This window comes from Marmota marmota, unplaced genomic scaffold (assembly GCF_001458135.2).
Source record: "Marmota marmota marmota unplaced genomic scaffold, marMar, whole genome shotgun sequence".
NCBI lineage: Eukaryota > Metazoa > Chordata > Mammalia > Rodentia > Sciuridae > Marmota > Marmota marmota.
Genome location: NW_026000168.1, coordinates 16,606,141 through 16,627,589, shown reverse-complemented (window position 1 = coordinate 16,627,589; position 21,449 = coordinate 16,606,141). Strand labels below are relative to the sequence as shown.

General features: G+C 43.7%; 1 protein-coding gene across 3 annotated transcripts in view; it reads right to left on the bottom strand.

Annotated features, from left to right (window-relative positions):
• The window catches only part of Tsen2 (tRNA splicing endonuclease subunit 2), a 31,952-nt gene that overhangs the window by 8,463 nt on the left and 2,040 nt on the right, over positions 1–21,449 (bottom strand). Inside the window, exons 1-8 of one of the 3 annotated variants that reach the window (XM_048787134.1) lie at positions 16,565–16,767; positions 14,971–15,052; positions 14,189–14,292; positions 10,456–10,492; positions 7,463–7,967; positions 6,802–6,879; positions 4,054–4,104; positions 2,134–2,272 (exon numbers count right to left, since the gene is read on the bottom strand). In XM_048787134.1, coding sequence (XP_048643091.1) covers positions 2,134–2,272; positions 4,054–4,104; positions 6,802–6,879; positions 7,463–7,967; positions 10,456–10,490 — 808 coding nt within the window. In that variant the 5' untranslated portion in view covers positions 10,491–10,492; positions 14,189–14,292; positions 14,971–15,052; positions 16,565–16,767. Of the gene's footprint in view, positions 1–2,133; positions 2,273–4,053; positions 4,105–6,801; positions 6,880–7,462; positions 7,968–10,455; positions 10,493–14,188; positions 14,293–14,970; positions 15,053–16,564; positions 16,768–21,449 lie in introns of those variants that run through there. The other 2 variants (XM_015495036.2, XM_015495037.2) reach the window with 2 other exon arrangements.

Sequence of the window (21,449 nt, the reverse complement as noted above, 5' to 3'; positions counted from 1 at the left end):
CAAGGAAGAGCCCTCATTTGGCAGATGTGGAAAATGGGTTCAGTGACTTAAAGGAATGATCTGATGCTGGAAAGGATTCCAAGGACAGAGGCTCACTCACCGAGGCCTGGCTTCAGGACCCTTTACATTTGAGGACTGTCAAGGTCCCTCTCCTGTGCGCCAGAACCACCCGTCTACCCTCTCATCTAAGCTGAGCATCGTGAGCACAAAAATCTGAAGTGCTCTAAAATCTGAAAATCTGTTGTTGTTTTTAGTGGGCAGATGCGCCACCACTGAACCACACGCCCTGCCTGCCAAATCCTGTGACTTCTGGAGGGCTGACAAGATGCCACAAGCAGAAAATTCCATACCATGCAGCCTTGCTGCATGCATAAAATCATTTTAAAAATACTGTATAAAACAACAATCAGGTCTTGTATGCAAGATGGGTATGGACCGCATACCCTAAAACGGGAAACGCTTCTGTTACCCAGCATTTCAGATGCGAGATTCTCCACCTGTATCTGCACTGAACTTGTTTGCTGAGCTCAAAACATGAAGCGGCCCCCTGGAGGAGCAGCCATCTCTAACTCTTCTCTCACCTGAAGCTGCCACATCCACTCCTTCAGTGGGCCCGGCGTCCCTAGTGAGTCTCTTTTTCCACTTTGACTCCCCGCTGGTCATTAACAAGGCGGCAGAGACAGGGTTCCATTAAGTCAGCTCATTAGATTCAACTCCTCTGTTCAAAATCTTCCCAATCAAAAACATCCACATTGGGCTGGGGCTGGGGCTCAGTGGTAGAGCGCTTGCCTAGCATGTGTAAGGCACTGGGTTCGAGTCTCAGCCCCGCATATAAGCAATTAAATAAATAAAAAATGCCCATCAATAACTAATAAAAATATTAAACAACAACAACAACAACAAAAAACCCATGTCTTTGGCAGTCTCACCCGATCTGTTCTAGCTTGACCCTCACAGTCTGCCTCTTGTCACCCCTGGGGATCGCAACGTTCTCCACATCCCTGTTTCCTGCTGTTCCTGAAACCTGCCCAGCATGTTCCTGCCTCAGGGCCTGCTGTCCACTTTGCCTGGCATGTCCTTTTGAGATTCTCCTGTGAGCTGCTCCCTCGATCTCTGCCCACCTCTTCAGGGAGTCCTTTCCTGACCCTCCTGAGCAATGCCCTTGGCTCCCTGCCTTGTTTTTCTTAAGGTACGTAGCGCCTGAAGTTGCGTTCCATATTTGTATGCTTGTTTGTCTCTCCCTGGCCCCCGTGAGCGCCAGGAAGGCAGATTTATTGTCCAATTGTGTTTTTTTTTTTTTTAAATATTTATTTTTTAGCTTTAGGTGGACACAATACCTTTATTTTATTTTTATGTGGTGCTGAGGATCGAACCCAGTGCCTCACGCATGCCAGGTGAGTGCGCTACTAGTTGAGCCATATCCCTAGCCCCCCAACTCTTGACCCCTAAAATAATACCTGGCCCACTGCAGACCTTCTGGAAGGTCGACTCTCACTCTAGGAAGCTCCAGGCAGGCAGTGCTGTGAGGCAGGGTCTAAGAGACTGTGCTCTAGAACCCAAAGCCCAGCCCTTGAAGTTCTGGTCCTGGAAACGACTATGGACAAATGATCCAATCTCTCAAAACTGCAGCCTATCAGAAACATCAGGAAAAGAGCATGTGTGGCCTATAGCCCAGGACTGACTGCTGGGAGGATTAAGTGATACAGGTCAATCAACGCAATGCCTGACGCGCAGTCAGTGCTCAATACACACCAGCGGTGACTTTTATGGAAATAATGAGATTATTGTTACCTGGCAAATGAGGCTACTGAGGCCCCAAGGATACAGGACTGACCTAAACCACATGTGACGTGACGTCACGGGAATTAGTGCTGCAGACCCTTAAGATCACAGAGCAAACCCGGGGGAGAGCCTGAAGTGGGGCTGCAGGCTTCCGCTTCTGCTCCCAGACTGCCTCCTTTCCTGCCTGGACTTCCCCTCCACCCAGTCCAGCACCCAATATTCTTATCTAAACCAGAAGGACGATACCGTCTCAGACAGATCAGCAACAGCAGGATAACCCATCGGATTTTCTCAGATGAATCTCATGCAAATGCCATTCTGGCACTTGCCCCACACGCCAAGAATACTCACAGAAATCTGTCCCGTACTTGAGCCCCACTTTGGGCACCCAGCCCTTGCTTCGGAAGTAGTGGTAGGCCATGTAGGTGGTCCTGAAGGTGGGCTGAATGGAAGTGAAAGCTTGCCAGAGTTTCAGTATCGTCAAGGGTTCCTAAAGTCATTTAAAAACACAAGGCCCAGGTTCAATCCCCAATGTCACACACACAGACACACAAAAAAAGTAAAGGCGTTATTGGGAATACGTATTCACTCACCAATCAACAAACGTGGAGCTGAGGTACAAACTGAAACCAATGTAGTACCCCTACCACAGAGAAGCCCCCGGAAGGCCTAGACTAGAGGGCACAGCTGCCAGGCACATCTGGCTCGTCCTAATAGAGTACGTAAAATACACACAGAGTTCCAACTCAGTATGAGAACCAAAAATGAATGCAAATTAGCTCCATAATTTTGGATGTATTGGGGTATATAAACTATGGAATATGTTATATTAAAATTAGTTTCACCTGCTTAAAAAATAATTTCTTTTAATGTGGCTACCAGAAAAATCTAAGAATGATACACATGGCTCCCATCTGAGATGTGCATGATGTTCCTCTTGTACAGCGGGGCTCTATAGGACTCAGAAATGGCAACATCTGGGGCCTGGGGTGCAGCACATGCCTGGCCTGCAGGAAGCCCTGGGCTCTATCAGTAGCAGAAATTAAAGGGGTGGTGGAGAAAGTGAAGAAAGAAAAGGCGACATCTGAAAATTAGAAGTAGCCAAGGAGAGGCGATGGTGGTATGGGGGTGGTGGTGGGAGTCTGGGATGGACATTCTAGGCAGAGGAACTCGGAGCCACAGAACACTGTGAAGTGTCAGCTGTTTCTATGGTGATTGCAGGGTGACCAGGACTAGCGATTTGCTCAGGAAAAGATCCCAAGTTCAAAGTTCAAGGTGCCATTTCTACCAAAGCATGTTATTTTTACACACTGATAAAAAATTCGAAACGTCAGTTAGGGGTGTCTGTATCTTCAACAGGTATCATATTCACATCGTTTGAAAATCAGAAAGTATAAAAAGCATCCAGTGTAAAGCCTGCCTCTCCTCCTGTCCCCGGTTCCCTGGTTCCTCTGCCTGGAGGCAAGCAACGGTTCTACAGTCTGATGCTGCTGTTGCTGCTGCTTCTTCTTCTTTTTTTTTTTTAGTACTTTTAGTTGTACATGAACACAATAACTTTTATTTATTTATTTATTTTTATGTGGTGCTGAGGATCGAACCCAGGGCCTTGCACGCACTAGGTGAGCGCTCTACTGCTGAGCCACAACCCCAGCTCCTAGCCTCTGCTTCTTAAGGGGGCAGGGCACTGTATAAAGTCACAGGCTCTTGCGTTATCTGAACATAGGTTCAAATATTCTACCTATCTATCTATTTTGGGGATCAACCCAGGGCCAAGCACGCGCTCTACCCCTGAGCTACCCCACAGACCCCTTTAATCTTATTGTTCTTTTTCAGTATTGTTCTGACACATTTCCTGATCATCATATATTACACTTCATCTCTAGGAATGAAATTCAGTCTACAAGGGTTCAAGCTGGCTTTTGCCTCAACAGACACATTCAGAACCCGGAGTGAAACCTTGGAGAAGAATATCCAATTCCTGTTTTATTCACTAAGAACAGACAGATTTGTTTGGTTTTGCTTTGTTTATGGTGCTGGGGATTGAACTCAGGCCACTTTGAGAATTAGCAGAACCTGTTTTTTTTTTTTTTAATTGTAGACGGAGACAATAACTTTGTTTTGTTTATTTATTTCTATGTGGTGCTAAGGATCGAACCCAGTGCCTCACGAATGCTAGGCAAGCGCTCTACCACTGAGCCACAACCCCAGCCCACAACCTGCTTTTAATACTCAGGAAACTTAGATGAATTGTGTCTGAACAAAACACCTTACCTTCTCATAGTAAATACTGAGACATCCCAGGGCATAGACCAGGAAGAAAGCCTGAAAGCAGAGCAAGCAGAAAATGCTCATTAGAAATAAATAGGTCCACATTCTTAGGAGTGGGAGCACTGTAGTTCAAGGGTGAGCGTTTGCCTACAGGCTCAGGAACCTGGGTTCCTTCCTTGGCATCACAAAAAAAAAAAAAAAAGCNAACTGGTCCTCCTCTGGGAGGATTTAAAAAAAAAAAAAAAAAGCCACATTTTTGAGAAGCTATTGTATTGGCTGAGATTTTTTCCACCATGAATACAACTTATCTATTTTGATATATCACATATAAACGGAATATAGCTTCTCATTCGTTTGGTTGTACGTGATACAGTTAAGCAGGTCATGTGATCACATGTGCACATAGAGTAATAATGTCCGATTCACTCTACTATCATTCCTACCTCCTCTCCCTCTATTCCCCTCTGTTTAGTCCAAAATACCACAAATGAATACAAATTAATGCTTTTTTTTGTGTGTGTGTGGGGTGTTGGGAATAGAAACCAGGATCTTGTGCGTACAAGGCAAGTGGTTTTGCCACTGAGATACATCTCCAGCCCTCAAATTAATGTGCTTTTTCTCCTTTTAACTTATTATTTTTTAAAATTTTTATTTAATTTCCTGGGGACGGAACCCAGGGCCTTCAGTATGTTATGCAAGCTCTCTACCACTGAGTGACAGTCCCCATACCCCAAAGGGATGTTTTTAAATCAGCAAAATTATCATATATTTTTATCATAAATGACTCACTAAAATTTCAAGAACTGAGAAAAAAAAATCTTAACATGAATGTTACAAACTGGTTTAGATCAGTAAAAAATAAAATTATATATATTTTCCTTAAAAAAATTGAACTGAGATAGATACCAGTAACTAATAAAAACAGAAACCTTTGCTAATTGGATTGCCTCCTGTAAAAGGAAATAACCATATTAAGCTGAGAAAAATATAGAAAAAAATTGTGAAATATATAGGGCATTGCAAATTTTGCTTATGTTACAAAATATAAAGTAGACTTTGCTTATAAAATACTGGGGTATACTGAGTGTGCCTAGCTTGCTAGCATGTTTGGGGCCTGCATTCAATCCCAGCTACTCAGGAGGTTAACGAAGTATTCCAAGTTCAAGGCCAGCCTCAGAAAATTAGTGAGACCCTGTCTCAAAATAAAAATATAAAAGGGCTAGAGATAGCTCAGTGGTAGAGTGCTGCTGGGTTCAATCCCTAGTACCACACACACAAAAAAAGAAAAATGAAAAAAAAAAAATTTAGATAGGCACACTGGCACACACGCCTGTCATCCCTTTGATTTGGGAGGCTGAGTCAGAAGGATGGAAAGTTCCAGGTCAGCCTCAGCAATTTATCGAGGACCTCAGTAACTTAGCAAGGCCCTGTTCAAAATAAAAAAGGCTGGGGATGTAGCCCAGTGACTGTGCCCCTGGGTTCAAACCCTTGTACCAAAACCAAAATAAGTTTCTCAGCTCTCCTGTCTGTCAAGCGTCTCCACTGACTTATGTGAAATTCCATGTTCTACTGTATGAAAGACGCTGGAGAACCAGCATTCAGAGAGTTGGCCTGGTTGAATAAAATCACTCTTAAATGGAAATAAAAATAGCTCTCTGATGAAAATAATCTGTCCACACAGCCACATGTTGTTGCCTGTATCTGTCTCAGGTGATAGAATCTACAGGTACAACTGAGGAAGCTCCCTGGAGACTGATGTGCAGCAAGTAGTGGCTAAATGGTGGCTCATGGGAAACTGGGTTACTTTTTTTTTCTTTTCTTTTTTGTGCTAGGGATGGAACCCAGGGCCTTGCACATCCTAAGCACATTCTCTGTCACTGTGCTCCGTCCCCAGCCCTGATTTTTCTTTTTATACGTGAAAGTGTGTAAAGACATGGAAGATTGGATTCATAACCAACAGCAGGAATGCCTGGTGGGCTGAATGCCAGTTTTTGCAAGACTGGGGACTGACCCCAGGGCCTCATGCTAGGCAAACACTTTGCCACTGAGCTATATCTCAGTCGTGTGTTATATACTTTAAATGAATGAACTTTAAAAAAAAAATTTTTTTTTTGGTACCAGGAACTGAACCCAGGGACACGAATCACTTACTGAGCCACACCTCCAGCCCTTTTTTTTATATTTTATTTAGAGACAGGGTCTCCTTAAGTTGCTGAGGCTGGCTCTAAACTTGTGATCCTCCGGCTTCAGTCTCCTGAGCTGCTAGGATTATAGGCGTGCACCACTGCACCTGGCAAAGTGGATGGAACTTGATAATGTATAAATTATATCTCATTAAGTTGTATTTTTAACAAAGCTGGTGAAAATTAGTGACATAATATTCAGCCAATCTGAAATCTTGATGAGAAAAGACATGCTTAGATAAACCCCTTAAATGCTGCATGCAATGATATAAAAATATCCCCTAAAATACACTTTTTTTTTTTTTTTGCAGGGCTGAGGATTGAGCCAGAGCCTCTTGCATGCCTGGCAAGCCCTCTACCACTGAGCTACATCCCTGGCCCCCACACGTCTTAGAACCAATGAAATAAAGGCTGAGGAATGAAATCTAGGCAGGCCAACTTCGGAAGCTGCCAATGCCCATGTCAACACTTAAATGGAATCTTCAATTACTGCATCACATTTAGAACTGTTGTGAAGTAGGTTCCTGCATATAGTGCACAGTGCTGAACACACACGATGAAAACCTACCTCTTCTAGGCTGAGCTGCAAATACTCGAAGATCCTATACGGGTTTCTTCTGCACGTTAATTTCTGTCTTTGCACCACCTGATGAGAAAATAATACAATCAAACACACCCGGAACACACGGAAGCACCCCAGGCCACAGAGAAGAAGAAACATTTTGCAAGGAACATTTTTCTCATGATTCTCAAGATGCACATGCTGTTGGGTAAATACTATTAAAAATGTAGATTTTTTTTTTTTTTTTTTACAACTTATGAGAGAATGCAGCTTTGATTTTCCCAATTGTTTTAATTTTCCTTTTTCTCATGAAATTTTTTTCCTGCAGATCATTTTGTGGAATTCTTGTGTTTTATTTTGTTCACTTGTAAGCATGTGTCTGATTTTTTTTTTTTGGGGGGGGGGGGGAAGGGAGTACTATTAGTACTAGAAACTGTACTGGGGGGTGGGGGCCCGACCACTGAGCTACATCCCAGCCCTCTATGTAAATCACCTATTTATTTATTTATTTACTCACTTATTTATGCAGTGCTAGGATTAACTGCTACTTTGATACGGGGTTTCATGGGGTTGCCCAGGTTGGCCTCTAACATGCCATTCTCCCACCTCAGCTGGGATTACAGGTGAGCACCACTGTACCTGGTGGGCTCTGCTCTCCTTAACTTACTTCCTCTTTGGGGGCGTTGTCCCCCTTGCTCACAGCACACACCTCTTCTTCCACAACGAGCACATACTCATGGTCAGGCCCTCTCTCTCCAGCATGGATAAGACCTGTTTGCTGACCGCCAGCCTCAGGCTGAAGGCCACACAGGGGGATGAGGACATCTCGGGGCAGAGGTGTGGTGTCCTCTACCACCCTCGCATCGAGGCCCTTGGTGGTGAGTGGGTCATGCACAGAGTCCTCCTGCAGGCCGTCATCTGAGTGCCTGCTGGGCTCGTGTGACTGTCCAATGTCTTCATTCATCTCAGAAAGGTTCTCGGTGCCCACTGTGCTTCCCAGGGTGGAAGCTATCTCAGGGTCAGGTGCATCATGCACCTGAACCTCTTCGTTCCTTCTGACACAAGGATGTTCAAGCGGTTTTGTGTACTCTTTGAGGATCTCACACACAGTTCTCGGGTCCTGCCCCTGTCTGCGCATGAGACTCGTGGCCCATTCGACACGACGCTGGTACCTGCCAGGGGAAATATTGTTGGTAACTGTTGAATTTTAAAACTGAAGACAACAAAACATATAAAAAAGACTGGAAGAGTTGGGCACGGTTTCTCACGCCAGTAATCCCGGCAGCTTGGGAGGCTGAGGCAGGAGGATCACAAGTTCAAGTCCAGCCTCAGCAATTTAGCAAGGTCCTAAGCAACTTAGTGAGACCCTGTCCCAAAATAAAAAATAGAAAGGGCAGGAGATGTGGCTCAGTGGTAAAATGCCTCTGTTCAAGTCCCAGTTAAAAAAAAAAAAAAAAAAAAGATTGGAAGGTGGTCTGCTAAGTGCTAAGACATTTGAAGCAATTTCACTGAATGTTGGATTACAGGTAGAGGTGTTCTTTATACCTTTCTGCATTTTCTACATGCTCTGCAATAAGCATGTACACTTTCTTGTTTTTATTAATAAAGCTTCATTTCATTTGCTTGATTTGAAAAAAAAAAAATCAGCCCCCATTTTGCACAGTATGAAAATGTGTGCAATTTAAAACTGAAAGACACAAGTAAATAAACAGAGACAATGGCTACCTTTTATCAGGATTTGCTTTGCATCATTTTCAATTTTGGCTACTGCAGTGTTTTCTGATGGATATTCCATTCATCCTACAACTAGGCCCTTTGTTAAGTATTGGAAACCAAAATGAGAATGTCAATATTTTTTTTAATTTTTTTTTTTTAGTTGTCACTGGACATTTATTTATTTGTATGTGGTGCTCAGAATCGAACCCAGGGCCTCACACATGCCAGGCAAGTGCTCTACCACTGAGCCACAGTCACAGCCACAGCCCTTCCATAAATATTTTTCCACAGGATCTAACAGTTTCTTCACCATATTGGAAATTATTTGGCTTATCTAGCTATGTGCAAATATTCTAAAAGAAATGGTCCATTCCCTCTAATAATTTTCACAGTATATTTTAATGACAAAATGCACATAGTTTCTAACACTTGAAGGTCTAAACACTTCCACCTGAACACTTCTAGTACTATATATATAAAAAAAAAAAAAAATCACAAGTACAAGCCCTGCCTTCAGAAAAAAGGGCCCATGCCAAACCACGCTGCAGGCTGCGTTCCCGTGCTTAAGAGCCACTGTGTTGAAATCTGAGGACCAACAGAAGGCTAACGAAACTGGAGACATCCAGCACTTTCTGCCTCTGCCTTCAGCATCAGTCTGTAAAGACCCTAGGACACGGCCAGGCACAGCGGTGCACTCGTTCATCCCAGCAGCTCAGGAGGCTGAGATAGGAGGATGCGAGTTCAAAGCCAGCCTCAGCAAAGGAGAGGAGCTAAGCAACTCAGTGAGACCCTGTCTCTAAATAAAATACAGAATAGGGCTGGGGATGGGCTCAGTGGTTGAGTGCTCCTGAGTTCAATCCCCGTACCAACAAAAAAGAACCCAGGACATCACTGGCTGGGAGAGGACAGGTGAAACTTTACTCCCCACCTTCCCTTATCTGAATACAGTCGGCTGAGTATGTCACGGTCTGTGAAACGCTACAGCTCCCACCCTTAACTGGGAGACTGGCTTCTGCTATACCTAAGAGACCCGTGGCTGCTCACCAGGGATCATCAGAGTCCCCACGCTGTCCACACCCGTGTTTGTCCTGTGGGTAGATGCGCACGCATCCCTACACACCAGGAACTGAGTCCTAAAGATTGAGAGCAGGCAAGGACACACCCCCCCACGATGCAGTAGGAAGTAGTGACGTTGGCATTACCCACGTTCTGTGTGTCGCTGTGACTTGGCCACTTGCAACTGTGTGACAAAACAAATCACCTTTGTGCTTTCATTTTCCTAAACCCATAAAACAGGGACCCTTCTACTACTATCTACAGGGACTTTCACAGGGATTACCTTTAATATTTGGTGAGAAAAGAAAGGAGCTGTCCATAAGATAGCTGGTGTCCTGTCACCTGTGACCTGGCCACTTGTGCAGAGTTAAAAGCACTTTCACGGGAGAGATCTAAGAAGGATCCTAGCTCTTCCTACCAACGACAGCACTGGCCCTGCAGGCTTCCTGGGTCTGTGAGTCTCCATTATTTGAACACAAATTTTTCTGTCAACGTATGTTTTTATGAAGAAGAGATATACCCTCTCCCCCAGTGCTGGACTTGAGCCCAGGGTCCTGTGCCCGCCAGGCAGGCCATGAACTACGCTCCCACCACAAGACCCAGAGGTTCATCAACTCACCCGCCCTTTCTGGGAGAGCCATGGAATCAAACCCAGGGCCTCACACATATAAGGCAAGTGCTCTACCCTGAACACTACAGCCCTCATCAAATTCCTTAACTCACAATATACAAAAGACTACTGAATTACAAGTCCAGCGCTGGGGCTGGGCGCAGTGGCATATGCCCGTAATCCCAGCAACTCAGGAGGCTGAGGCAGGAGGATCACAAGTCAGAGGCCAGCTACGGCATCCAGCTTAGATCATAATTGTAATGCGGGTCATAACTTACTTCTTTGATGAGATTACAGGCAAGTCTGTCTTCATATCTGTAACAACAAAGCAGTTCTATTAGTTTCAGACAAATTTTCCTTAAGAGAAATAAAAAAAACCACTTTATAGATCTAAGAAAGAAAGTCGCATGCCCACGAGGTTAACTGTCCTGTGAGCCACACCAATGGGCACTACGTGCCATCCTTCCCTGCACCCATGTGCCTGGCAGGCTCTGCTCACCAAACAGGCCGCTCTCACTGGGCTCTGATTGACCTCAGAATGCTCTGCTCAGCGCTCTGCCAGGCAGTGGTGGCGTGGTTAGAGATCCCCACCCTCCGACCGCTCACTCCAGCGACCGCTCACTCCAGCGTCCAGACAGGAGCCTACAGGCCGAAAGAAGGGGCTCTGCCCTTCTGTGTGCCTGCAGCCAGAGAGGCACACTTCACGACGGGAGGTCTGGGGTGTGGGCTTGGAAGTTCTGGACCCCGGCTCTCGCTCCGGCCATCAGGAGTGGCGCATCTTTCTTTCTAAGTGCTCACTGGGGTTCTGTTCTGTTCTGTTCTGTCCCTAACTCATTCTGCAAATCAGGAGACTAGGGAGCAGCAGGGTTGCTGTTGACAGCTGATGAATTTCGGTGGTTTATTAAGCAGCATCATCATGACAAGAGAAAACTAGCAGAGTGGACCCTATTAGGATTGCACGAATTAATGTACTTAAAATACTTATTTAAAGTTACTTAAAATAGTTTCTCCCTGGGTGGTTACACAACCAACAGTGATATACTAATTCAGTTGTTTCACCTTTGTTTTAAAAAAAAAAAAAAAGGTTGCTTTTTACAATTTCTTTGTTTCCAGGCAGGGGGTGCAAGTCTGTAATCCCAGCTGCTCAGGAGGCTGAGGTAGGAGGTCTGCAAATTTGAGGCCAGCCTCAGTAACTTAGAGAGACCGTGTCTTAAAATAAAAAGCACCAGGGATGTCACTCAGTAGTAAAGAGTTCTTGGGTTCAGCCCCCATCCCAAAAACAAACTAAACTAAGCTTAGTTTTGCAATCATGTAATACATTTACAAGATTTCCAAGTCCAATCTATAAGGTCTCACGTCTCTCCATCCTGTTTCATCTCTTTCCATAGGCATTTTAAAAAATTATGGTTTATCCTTTCATATTAATTTTTAAATTGATTTTTTTAAATCAAATATGTAAAACATAAAAATTGTCGCGGGCTGGGGATGTGGCTCAAGCCCGCCTGGCATGCGTGGGGTGCTGGGTTCAATCCTCAGCACCACATAAAATAAAAATAAATGTTTAAAAAAAAATTTTCTCTCAAAAAAAAAAAAAAAATAAAATAAAATAAATAAAAAATTGTGCTTTTTTTTTGGATTGAACTCTGGGGCACTTGACCACTGAGCCATGTCCCCAGCCCAATTCTGTATTTTATTTAGAGACAGGGTCTCACTGAGTTGTTTAGGGCCTCGCTTTTACTGAGGCTGGCTTTGAACTCTCGATCCTCCTGCCTCAGCCTCTTGAGCCTCTGGGATGACAGGTGTGCACCACTGCGCTCAGCAAAATTGTGCATATTAATGGGGATAATGTGATGTTTTCACACACGTCTACATTGTGTAATGTTGAAACTGGATTAAATATCTCCTCAATCCTTTCATATTTAAAAAGCATAATATGGGGCTGGGGTTGTAGAGTGCTTGCCTACCATGTGTAAAAGCCCTGGGTTCGATCCTCAGCACTACATTAAAATAAATAAGTAAAATAAAAGTCCAACTACAACTAAAAAATAAATATTAAAAAAAAAAAAGCATAATATATATTTTCCTGTTTGGATAAACGACAGCACACTGCACATTCCCTTACCTGCTCTCTTCCTTTAATAACGCACCCCAGAGGCCCCTCCTGTTGCGTCTCTACAGTACTCACTACATGAACATGCTGGAGTTGAGGCCAGTCTCCTTTTTGATGGACATTTGGGCTGCTCCCTTTCTTTGGATAGGAAAGACAGTGCTGCCAGATAGCCCTGTGCTGTTTCTTTTCAACTTTTGCTAATGTCTCTTTAAAATAAATTCCTGAAGTGGGATTGCTAGGTTAAAAGTAAATTTATATGTTGAGACAATCAGATACGCAAACACAAAACGATGAAATTGGACCGTCACCTCGTGCCTTCTACAAAAATTAACTCAAAAATGCAACAAAGTCCTAACTCAAAAGCTAAAACAACAAAACTATTAGGAGACAGAAAAGCCAAACCATACTGTGTGTATGCACAAATATGGAACAAGGAATGCTACCACTAAGTACGATTATAATACACCAATAAAAAATATGGGCCCCCCCCCCAAAAAAGAGAAAAATCTGTCAAAGTTGGATTTGGTGATAGTTTTTTAAATATAAGACCAAAAGTACAAGCAAAATCAAAGAAAAAAATAGATAAATTGGACTTTACTGAAAACAAAAACCACTTCACTTCCATTAGAATGACTATTAAAAATTAAACATAGGGCTGGGGTTGTGGCTCAGTGGTACAGCGCTTGCCTAGCATGTGTGAGGCACTGGGTTCGATCCCCGGAACCATGTAAAAATAAAAAATAAAGGTGTTATGCCCATCTACAACTAAAAAATAATAAAAAAAAATTAAACATAAAATGACCATATGATCCAGTAATTCCACTCCTGGGTAATATGCAAAGAAGTGAAAACCGAGAGTCAAACAGATACTGTAGACCAATGGCCACAACAGAATTATTTGCAACAGCCTAAACGTAGAAACAATCTGTTTGTTAATAGATGAATGAATTAAAAAAAATGTGGTTCGTCCATACAGTGGAATATTATTTGGTCACGAAAAAGAATAGAGTTCTGATATCTGCTAGGGAGGGATGAACCTTGGAAACATTACGAAGCCAGGCACAAAGGAACAGATATTGTAGGATTCCACTTATATATAAATATCTAAATAGGTAAATTCATAGACAAAAATGTAAAGGTTCCCAAGGACTGAGGGAAGAGAGAAATGAAAGAAAAGAAAAAAGTCAACGTGTATACAGTTTTGTGAGACACTGTTAAATTCCTCTAAGGGCTACAGCATTCGCACTCTGACCAGCAATACAGCCAAGCCCGTGTTTCTCAGGGCTTCAGCAATGGAGCATGTGGCCAAACTTTTGGAATTCTGCTTGATTGCTGAAATGGTATCTCAGTGCATTTTTTATTTCTCCACTTTTTTCTTTTTTTAATATTATTTTATTTTTTTAATACCTTTGTTTTATTTAAGTGGTGCTGAGGATCGAACCCAGTGCCTTGCACAAGCTAGGCAAGTGCTCTACCACTGAGCTACAGCCGCAACCCCTTCTCCATCTTCTTATTAAATTTTTTTCCCTAAAAATCTGGATGTAGTGGTGCACATTTATAATCCTAGCAACTTGGGAGTTTGAGGATGGCAAGTTAGAGGCCAGCTTGGACAACTTTAGGTGAACCTGTCTCAAAATAAAATAAAAAATACAAGAGCTGGGGGTGTAGCTCTGTGGTAGAGCAATTGCCCTGGTTCCCTGGGGGTAGGGGTGGGGAATTTAAAAAATCCTTTCTAATTATGCTTGAACATGTTAGTGTTGGTTTCTGCACCCCCACCTCCCACTGGGGACTGAACCCAGGGGTGGTTTACCACTGAGCTACACCCCCATCCTTTTTTAATTTTTAATTTTTTTTTTTTTTTTTAATTTTAAGACAGGTCTTGATAAGTTGCCCAGACTGACCTTGAACTTCCAATCCTCCTGTTTCAGCCTTCAGAGTCACTTGGATCACAGGCGTGCACCAATGCACCTGGATATTGATTCTTCAATAACTACCATGAGCGTTCCTTAGAGAAATACACAAAGATAAAATAATTTTAAATAAGGCAAAGAGAACAAGCTAGTGAGACCTATGCATATTAGTATGTCTTAATAAATATGTCAATGTCATGTTTCTTGTTATAAGTTCTATTTTTGAAAATAAAATACAAAACTCATTCTACATAGTACCACAGGTAAGCAAGCACTTAATTACTGCCAAGCACACAGGACTCTGCCAGGCAAAGCTTAATAGCAAAGTTTGAACAACACTTTTGATAATTCCAGAAATAAGGTAAAATACATCTTCAGCAATCATAAGAACGCTTTTTTTTTGGGGGGGGTGGGGCACCAGGGATTGAACCCAGGGGCACTCAGCCAGGAGCCCCATCCCCAGCCCTATTTTGTATTTATTTAGAGACAAGGTCTCACTGAGTTGCTTAGGGCCTTGCTTTTTGCTGAGGCTGGCTTTGAATTTGAGATCCTCCTGCCTCAGCCTCCTGAGTCATGGGGATTACAGGTGTGCGCCACCACACCCAGCAAGAACCCTTTTCTTTTGATAAGAATTATCTTAGTTGCTCTTCTGGACAGTAAAATTGTCAGTGTGCCCTGTCACTCTCCTCTAGAACTTTACTCACCTGAGATGTGTGATCACAAATGAAAGAAAATGCTAATTTGCCAAAGAACTGAATGATGTACGAGCTTACCTTTCCACCTAGCAACCAGCTTAGGATCTGAAATTGTGAAGTTTGGTCGGCTTCTGGAAAGAATGCCTTTTCCAAAGTAGCCCTTTTGAAAAGAGAGAAAACAAAGTTCATGTTCAGTTACCCACTTTTTGTAGCTGGGGAGGAATATCAGCATTTGGGCTAACAAGAGGTTCACCCCACTTTTCGCTGCTCTGTTTCCCCTCTGACAATGTCACGGTGACTCGTGTTGACTTCAGGGTTTTATGTCTCTAATCTTTTGAAGAATAAAGGTTAAGTTTCAGTGCCCCTCATTTACCTCATTACTAATGATTTCAATCTGGAAATGACAGATTGAGGGTGACAGAGACGTCTTCTCTTTTTGGTCATAAACACATAGAGGGTTGAAATAATAAAAGGGACACCCTTTACCTTCCACTGTAGGTGGCATAACTAACTAGAATACAGACTGAGCATGCACTTAGGAAGCCGCTTGCAAATGAAGGCTTCTCTGCGGAGCTGTGGGGAGACAGGACCTAGTGGGGCCTTCGCATCTCACCAGCAAGAAGGCCACCCACTCTTGTAAAACATCTCCAGAGAAGGCACACGAACAGAGACAGGAAGCTCACCAGTGGAGGTCCTGGCTGGGAGTGGGTGCAGGGGTGAAGTGTGACGGCACAAAGAACTTTCTATGGCGATGGGGACATTTTAAAACCAGACCGTGGGCTGGGGAGGGAGCTCAGCAGTAGAGCTCGTGTGGAGCATACACGATGCCCTGGGTTTGGGAAAAAAGCACCTAAAATATTAAAATAGGGGCTGGGATTGTGGCTCAGTGGTAGAGCGCTCGCCTAGCATGCACGGGGCCCTGGGTTCGATCCTTAGCACCACATAAAAATAAATGAATGGAATAAAGGTATTGTGTCCAACTACAACTGAAAAAAAAAAAAAATTAAAAAACAATTAAAATTGGATTGTGATGACGGCTGCACCACTTTATGAATTTATAATCCCTGGACTAGATATTAACAATGGGTGGGGGGCATAAGCCACACAGCAGTCAAGCTGGTGGTAAAAATGCCATGGCGATGAACAGGCTACGGAATATACAAGAACAAAACAAAACAGACCATGAAACAGAAAGAGAGAAGGCCAACGACCAGCCAGCCCTCACACAAACCCATTAGTGCTACACAACAGTAAAAACTAGAACTTGACCTCATCTAAGAACTTGCAGGGCCAGGAGAGAAGCAGAGGAGGAGCCGGGGCCCACTCTGAAGCCACCTCTGTCTGTCTGTCTGGGATCAGTGCCACTCTGTGGCTATGGCTGGGACTGTGATGGTGAGTGGGGGCTTCCTGTGTTTTGCTTCTCACATTCCCACACATCCTGGGTCTTCTGTTTGTCTGTGCAGTGAACATGCGCGGCCTCTGACAGATGACAACGGCAGGCCCACTGACCCCACCGCACGTCTGAGGCAGGTCTGCATCTGCCACCTCATCACTCCCTGGGTGCACGGACCACGCTGCGAGAGAGGAAGCCGCACTCTGATGGTCAGTTCGAGGGGACAGGAGGGAAGGGACAGCCTGCTCAGGGTCAGGCACCTGCCAAGGTCGAACTTACCTTCCCATACAGCTGCTTAATGTCCTCGGGGCTCCTCACAATCACGTTGTTGTTGATTATTTCTGCACGGAAGATTCTGAATTTCTTAGGATCTTGGTCCTGACCAAGAGGGACTGGCAGTGGAGACTCGTAATTCTCACACACCCTCCTTTTCCTCTTTGGGGCGTGGAAAACTGCTTCCGCCATTCTTCAGGGCAACTGTTCTTTAAAGAGCAGATGAGGAGGAGAGTCCATCAGTAGTGACAATGATCAGAAGCACAGAGCCAACAACTTCGTAGTCTGTGCTAAAACCAGCATTTATGGGCTGGGGTTGGGGCTCAGTAGTAGAGCGCTTGCCTAGCACTTGTGAGGAACCGGGGTTGATCCCCAGCACCAATATAAAAAACCTAAATAAACAAAATAAAGGTATTTTATTTTCTGCCACTAAAAATATAAAAAAAGCCCAGTATCTATAAAGTGATTAATTAAGAGGCATGGAAAAATCAAGAACATGGTATAAGTTGGGTGCAATGGTGCACACCTGTAATCTTAGCAGCTTGGGAGGCTGAGGCAGGAGGATCGAAAGTTCAAAGCCAGCCCCAGCAACCTATCAAGGCACTAAGCAACTCAGGGAGACCCTGTCTCTAAATAAAATACCAAATAGGGCTGGGGATGGGGTTCAGTGGTTGAGGGTCCCTGAGTTCAATCCCTGGTACCCCTCCTCACCCAATAAAAGAACACGATACAGCTGGGCACATCCTGGCTGTTTAGGAGGCTGAGGCAGGAGGATCGTAAGTTCATGGCCAGCCTGGGCAACTCAGTGAGACTCTGTCTCAAAATAAAATAAAAAAGTCTCAGTGGTAAAAGGCCCTGGGTTTGGTTCTCAGTACTGCAAAACAAAACAAAAAAACAAGGGGCCAGATTGTGGCTCAGTGGTAGAGCGCTTACCTAGCACGCGCGAGGCTCTGGGTTCGATCCTCAGCACCACATAAAAATAAATAAATTAATTAAAGATATTGTGTCCAACTACAGCTAAAAAGTAAATATTAAAAAAAAAAAAAATTCACAGTCACCAGGCACATCTCAATCCTCTGAACTCCAAGAAGCCAGCAGTTTTATGTCTAACTACAGTGGACCACACTGAGGCTAGGTCTCCTAGGAGCAAGCACAATAGGGTTTTTGCCTTAAGGATTACGGCCATTGTTTCACTCAGCCAATAGGCATTTACTGAGCACCTTCCTGGGGCTCCTAATATTCAGAGGTGCAGGGGCTATCAAGATAATACCAAGGGAGGCCTTATCCTCAACAAATTAAACCTAGTGAGTACCTCATTTTCCCAAAAAGGACCTTAAAATCTCGTTTAGACATTGGGCCAATCAGCTCCCAGTTTAAAATCAATGCAAAACCCTCCAATGCCCAGGCCTCCTGAGTGGTGGGCACGTGCAGACTGTCTGCAGGTGTCTGAAGCCTCCCTCACCCTCAAGGTCATAAGCTGGAACCACCTACTAGTCACCCAGTACCACGAGGGAGAAAAGGAAGCTGAAGGCTGTCTGTCACACCCTTCCGGGCCTTGCACTTGATCCCAGCCAACAAACAAGCTTATAGCACACACAAAAGCAAGTCAGATAGCAACATGGGGGGGGGGGGTTTGTGTGTGTGCCATCCTATAAAGGAAGAACGTCAAGTTGAGCGCCTTGTACAATCCAGAGTCATTTAACTCAGGAGAGCCCAAGTGCATGCAAAAGCCAATCACTGGCTCAAGGAGCAGAGGATGGCCTGTCAAGAGGTGGGAGGCAGGAACCTGCTGTTCCCTCAGCATCGGGTCTGGATTGGATTTAAATTGAGATTTAAACTGAGATGAATGAATGTGTCGAGTCATACACATATTTAACCTGCCAGACTCCAAGCCCCTCACAAGGGACAAAAACGGTCAGCTCATCTAGGTGCCCATATTCCACACCAGCACCTATCAGGCAATGGACAAGGGCCTGGGACATCCAGGATATGGCCACAGCTAGGGGAAGAGGGGGCGAGCAGCTTCGAGGTTTTCATGACCACTAAGAAGAAATTAAAAGCCTTGCCCAATGCGTGATGATGCCTTTGTGTTAGTGCTCAAGGAAGAAGTTGTGGAATGAAATGAAGACACAGAAAAACACAGTATGAAGAAGAGGTAGAAGAATTGATAAATGGATTACAAACAAAATAGGAAGTCAGAACCTTCCTAGAATTGCCAATCTGTTCTAGCAGCAACATGCTAGAATAGTTTTTCTTTTCTTTCCTTTTCCTTGATCCCCCACCCCTAGTACTGGGGACTGAATGTAGGGCCTCGCACATGCTAGGCAAGCACCCTAACAGTGAGCTGTATCCCCAGCCCTTTTTATTTTATTTTGAGACAGGGTCTCGCTATGTGGCTGAGGCTGGCCTTGAACGTGTGATCCTCCTGCCTCAGCCTCCTGAGTAGCTGGGATCACAGGCGTGAGCCACCATGCCTGTTTAATTACTAGTTAAGATCCCTCAACGGGATACATGCTGAGCATCACTGTATGTACTGATGCACATACCTATTGCTGTGTAGTGTTTATGACAAAACCATGCCTACTGTATACTGATGGGCAAGGGCACTGTGACTAGACTTTCACTTTACTTGATGACTTAGGCCACCACCCAGGCCAACTATCACGTCTAGTACTCAACTGAAAAAAAAAAAAACAAAAAACAATTTATTCCAAAACTGAAAATAAACATCGCTGTGTTAGCGTTTTCTGAAGCAGGATGTTGGTTCCCAGTAAGGGAACTCTTAGGGATTTCCAGGAACAATCTGGACTTATCAGATTGTCAGGTTTATCGCTGAACCTCTGTTCAGTTCTTGCCTTGTTTTTTTTTTTTTGTGGATTGCTGTCATATCCTTAAAAAAATCAAGATTGAATTGTGAGACTGATTTACTGGATCTAAAATCTGACAGTGGAAACCTGAGATTCGGATGATTCTAAGGCACCACCAAGTTTGGGGATGGCCGCCCTCTGAAAACTCCTTCATATTTAAATCAGTCAAATTTGGTGTACTTCAGCTACGTCAAAGCAATGTAGCTGAGTCCTAAGATCAATGATCTGCAGTTAGGAATATTGGTTACTGATAATTGGATTTCTCTGGAGTATACTAGTATAACTAGTATTGCATTCTTGGTAATATCTTAAATATTCTCCACTTCTTGATAAAAATTAATTACTTCCTAATAAACCCTTGTTTATTAGTCAAAGATCTTCAGGAAACAGAATGAACAAGATACATACAGTTAGACTCTATAAACACTAGTTCTATATCCATGGATGCATCCCTGAGAGAAAAGATGCAGGAATAAAAGTGACTATATGGTAAATGTGTACTGTCCTTCTCCCTGCAGACTCTTGTCATTATTTCCCCAACAGTAAGTTTAACTACCATTCATATAGAATTTACATTGTAAGATAAGTGCTCTAGAGATGGTTTAAGTATACAGAAGGTTGTGCTGAGGTTACATACAAACATGACAGCACTTTGTAGAAGGGACTTGAGCATCCTCAGATTTCGGTATCCACTGGGAGTCCTGGAACCAATTCCCTGTGGATGCCAAGGGAAAACTTCACTAACCCAAGACAAGGGTCCCTACAAAAAAGAGTTAACCTCATAATCCAGTTTCAGGGTGAATTGTGCCTATGTACTGTGTGCAGTGGTGCACACCTGTAATCCCAGCAGCTTGGGAGACTAAGGCAGGAGGATCACATGTTCAAGACCAGCCTCAGCAATTTAGCAAGGTCCTAAGCAACTTAATGAGACTGTCTCAAAAATTAAAAGGGATGGCAGTGTGGCTCAGGAGGGTTCAATCCCTGGCACCAAAAAACCAAAGAACAAAAAGTCCTGCCTATGTGACAATAATATGTGCATCAAAACTCTGGCTCAAATCATGAGTCTTTCATACATGCAAGCTGTCATTATTGTTCTGTGGCCTTGCACAACCCAGTTTCTTCATCTTCAAATTGAACAGGACTGCAGGTCTGTGACGCAAGTCCTCAAAATGTCAAATACAGTCAAGCATAGGGGGCACATCCCTGTAATCCCAGCTACTTTGGAGGCTGAGGCCGGAAGACTGTAAGTTCAAGGTCAGCCTGGGCAACTTAGAACCTATTTCAAGATAAAAAATAAGGAACTGGGGCTGTGGCTTGGTGGAGTGCTTGCCTGGCACATGTGAGGCACTGGGTTTAATCCTCAGCACCACAAAAAAATAAAACAATGGTATTATGTCCATTTACAACTAAAAAAAAAAAATAATAAATAAATGAAAAGATCTGGGGATGCAGTTCAGTGATAAAGCACCTCTGGATTCAACCCCTAGTACCATCACCAACAAGAAGTCAAACAGAGAGTCATCATATGATCCAGCGATTCCACTCCTATGTGCAGATTCAGGACTGACAACATATGTTCATGGCAAAATTTGTACACAAAAGTTCACGGCCGTATTATTCATCATAGCCAAAAAATGGAAGCCATCCAAGTGTCCATTAACAAGATAATTGGCTGACAAAATGTGCTCTATCCATATCATAGAATATTATTTGGCCATAAAAAAGGAAAAAGTCCTGGTACATTCTACAACATGAATCAGCCTTGAAAGTGTTATGCTGAGTGAAAGAAGCCAAGTGGGGGGGGGGGGACTGGGGTTGTGGGCTCAGAGGGTAAGGAGCACTCGGTCCAGCATGCCTGAGGCACTGGGTTCAATCCCCAGCACCACCTAAAAAAATAAAGATAATTGTGTCCACCTATAACTAAAAAATACATAATTAAAAAAAAGAAGCCAGGTAATAAAAAGAATCACAATGAAGACTATTAAATAATGAACTATCCAGAAAAGGCAAATCCCTGGAGAATG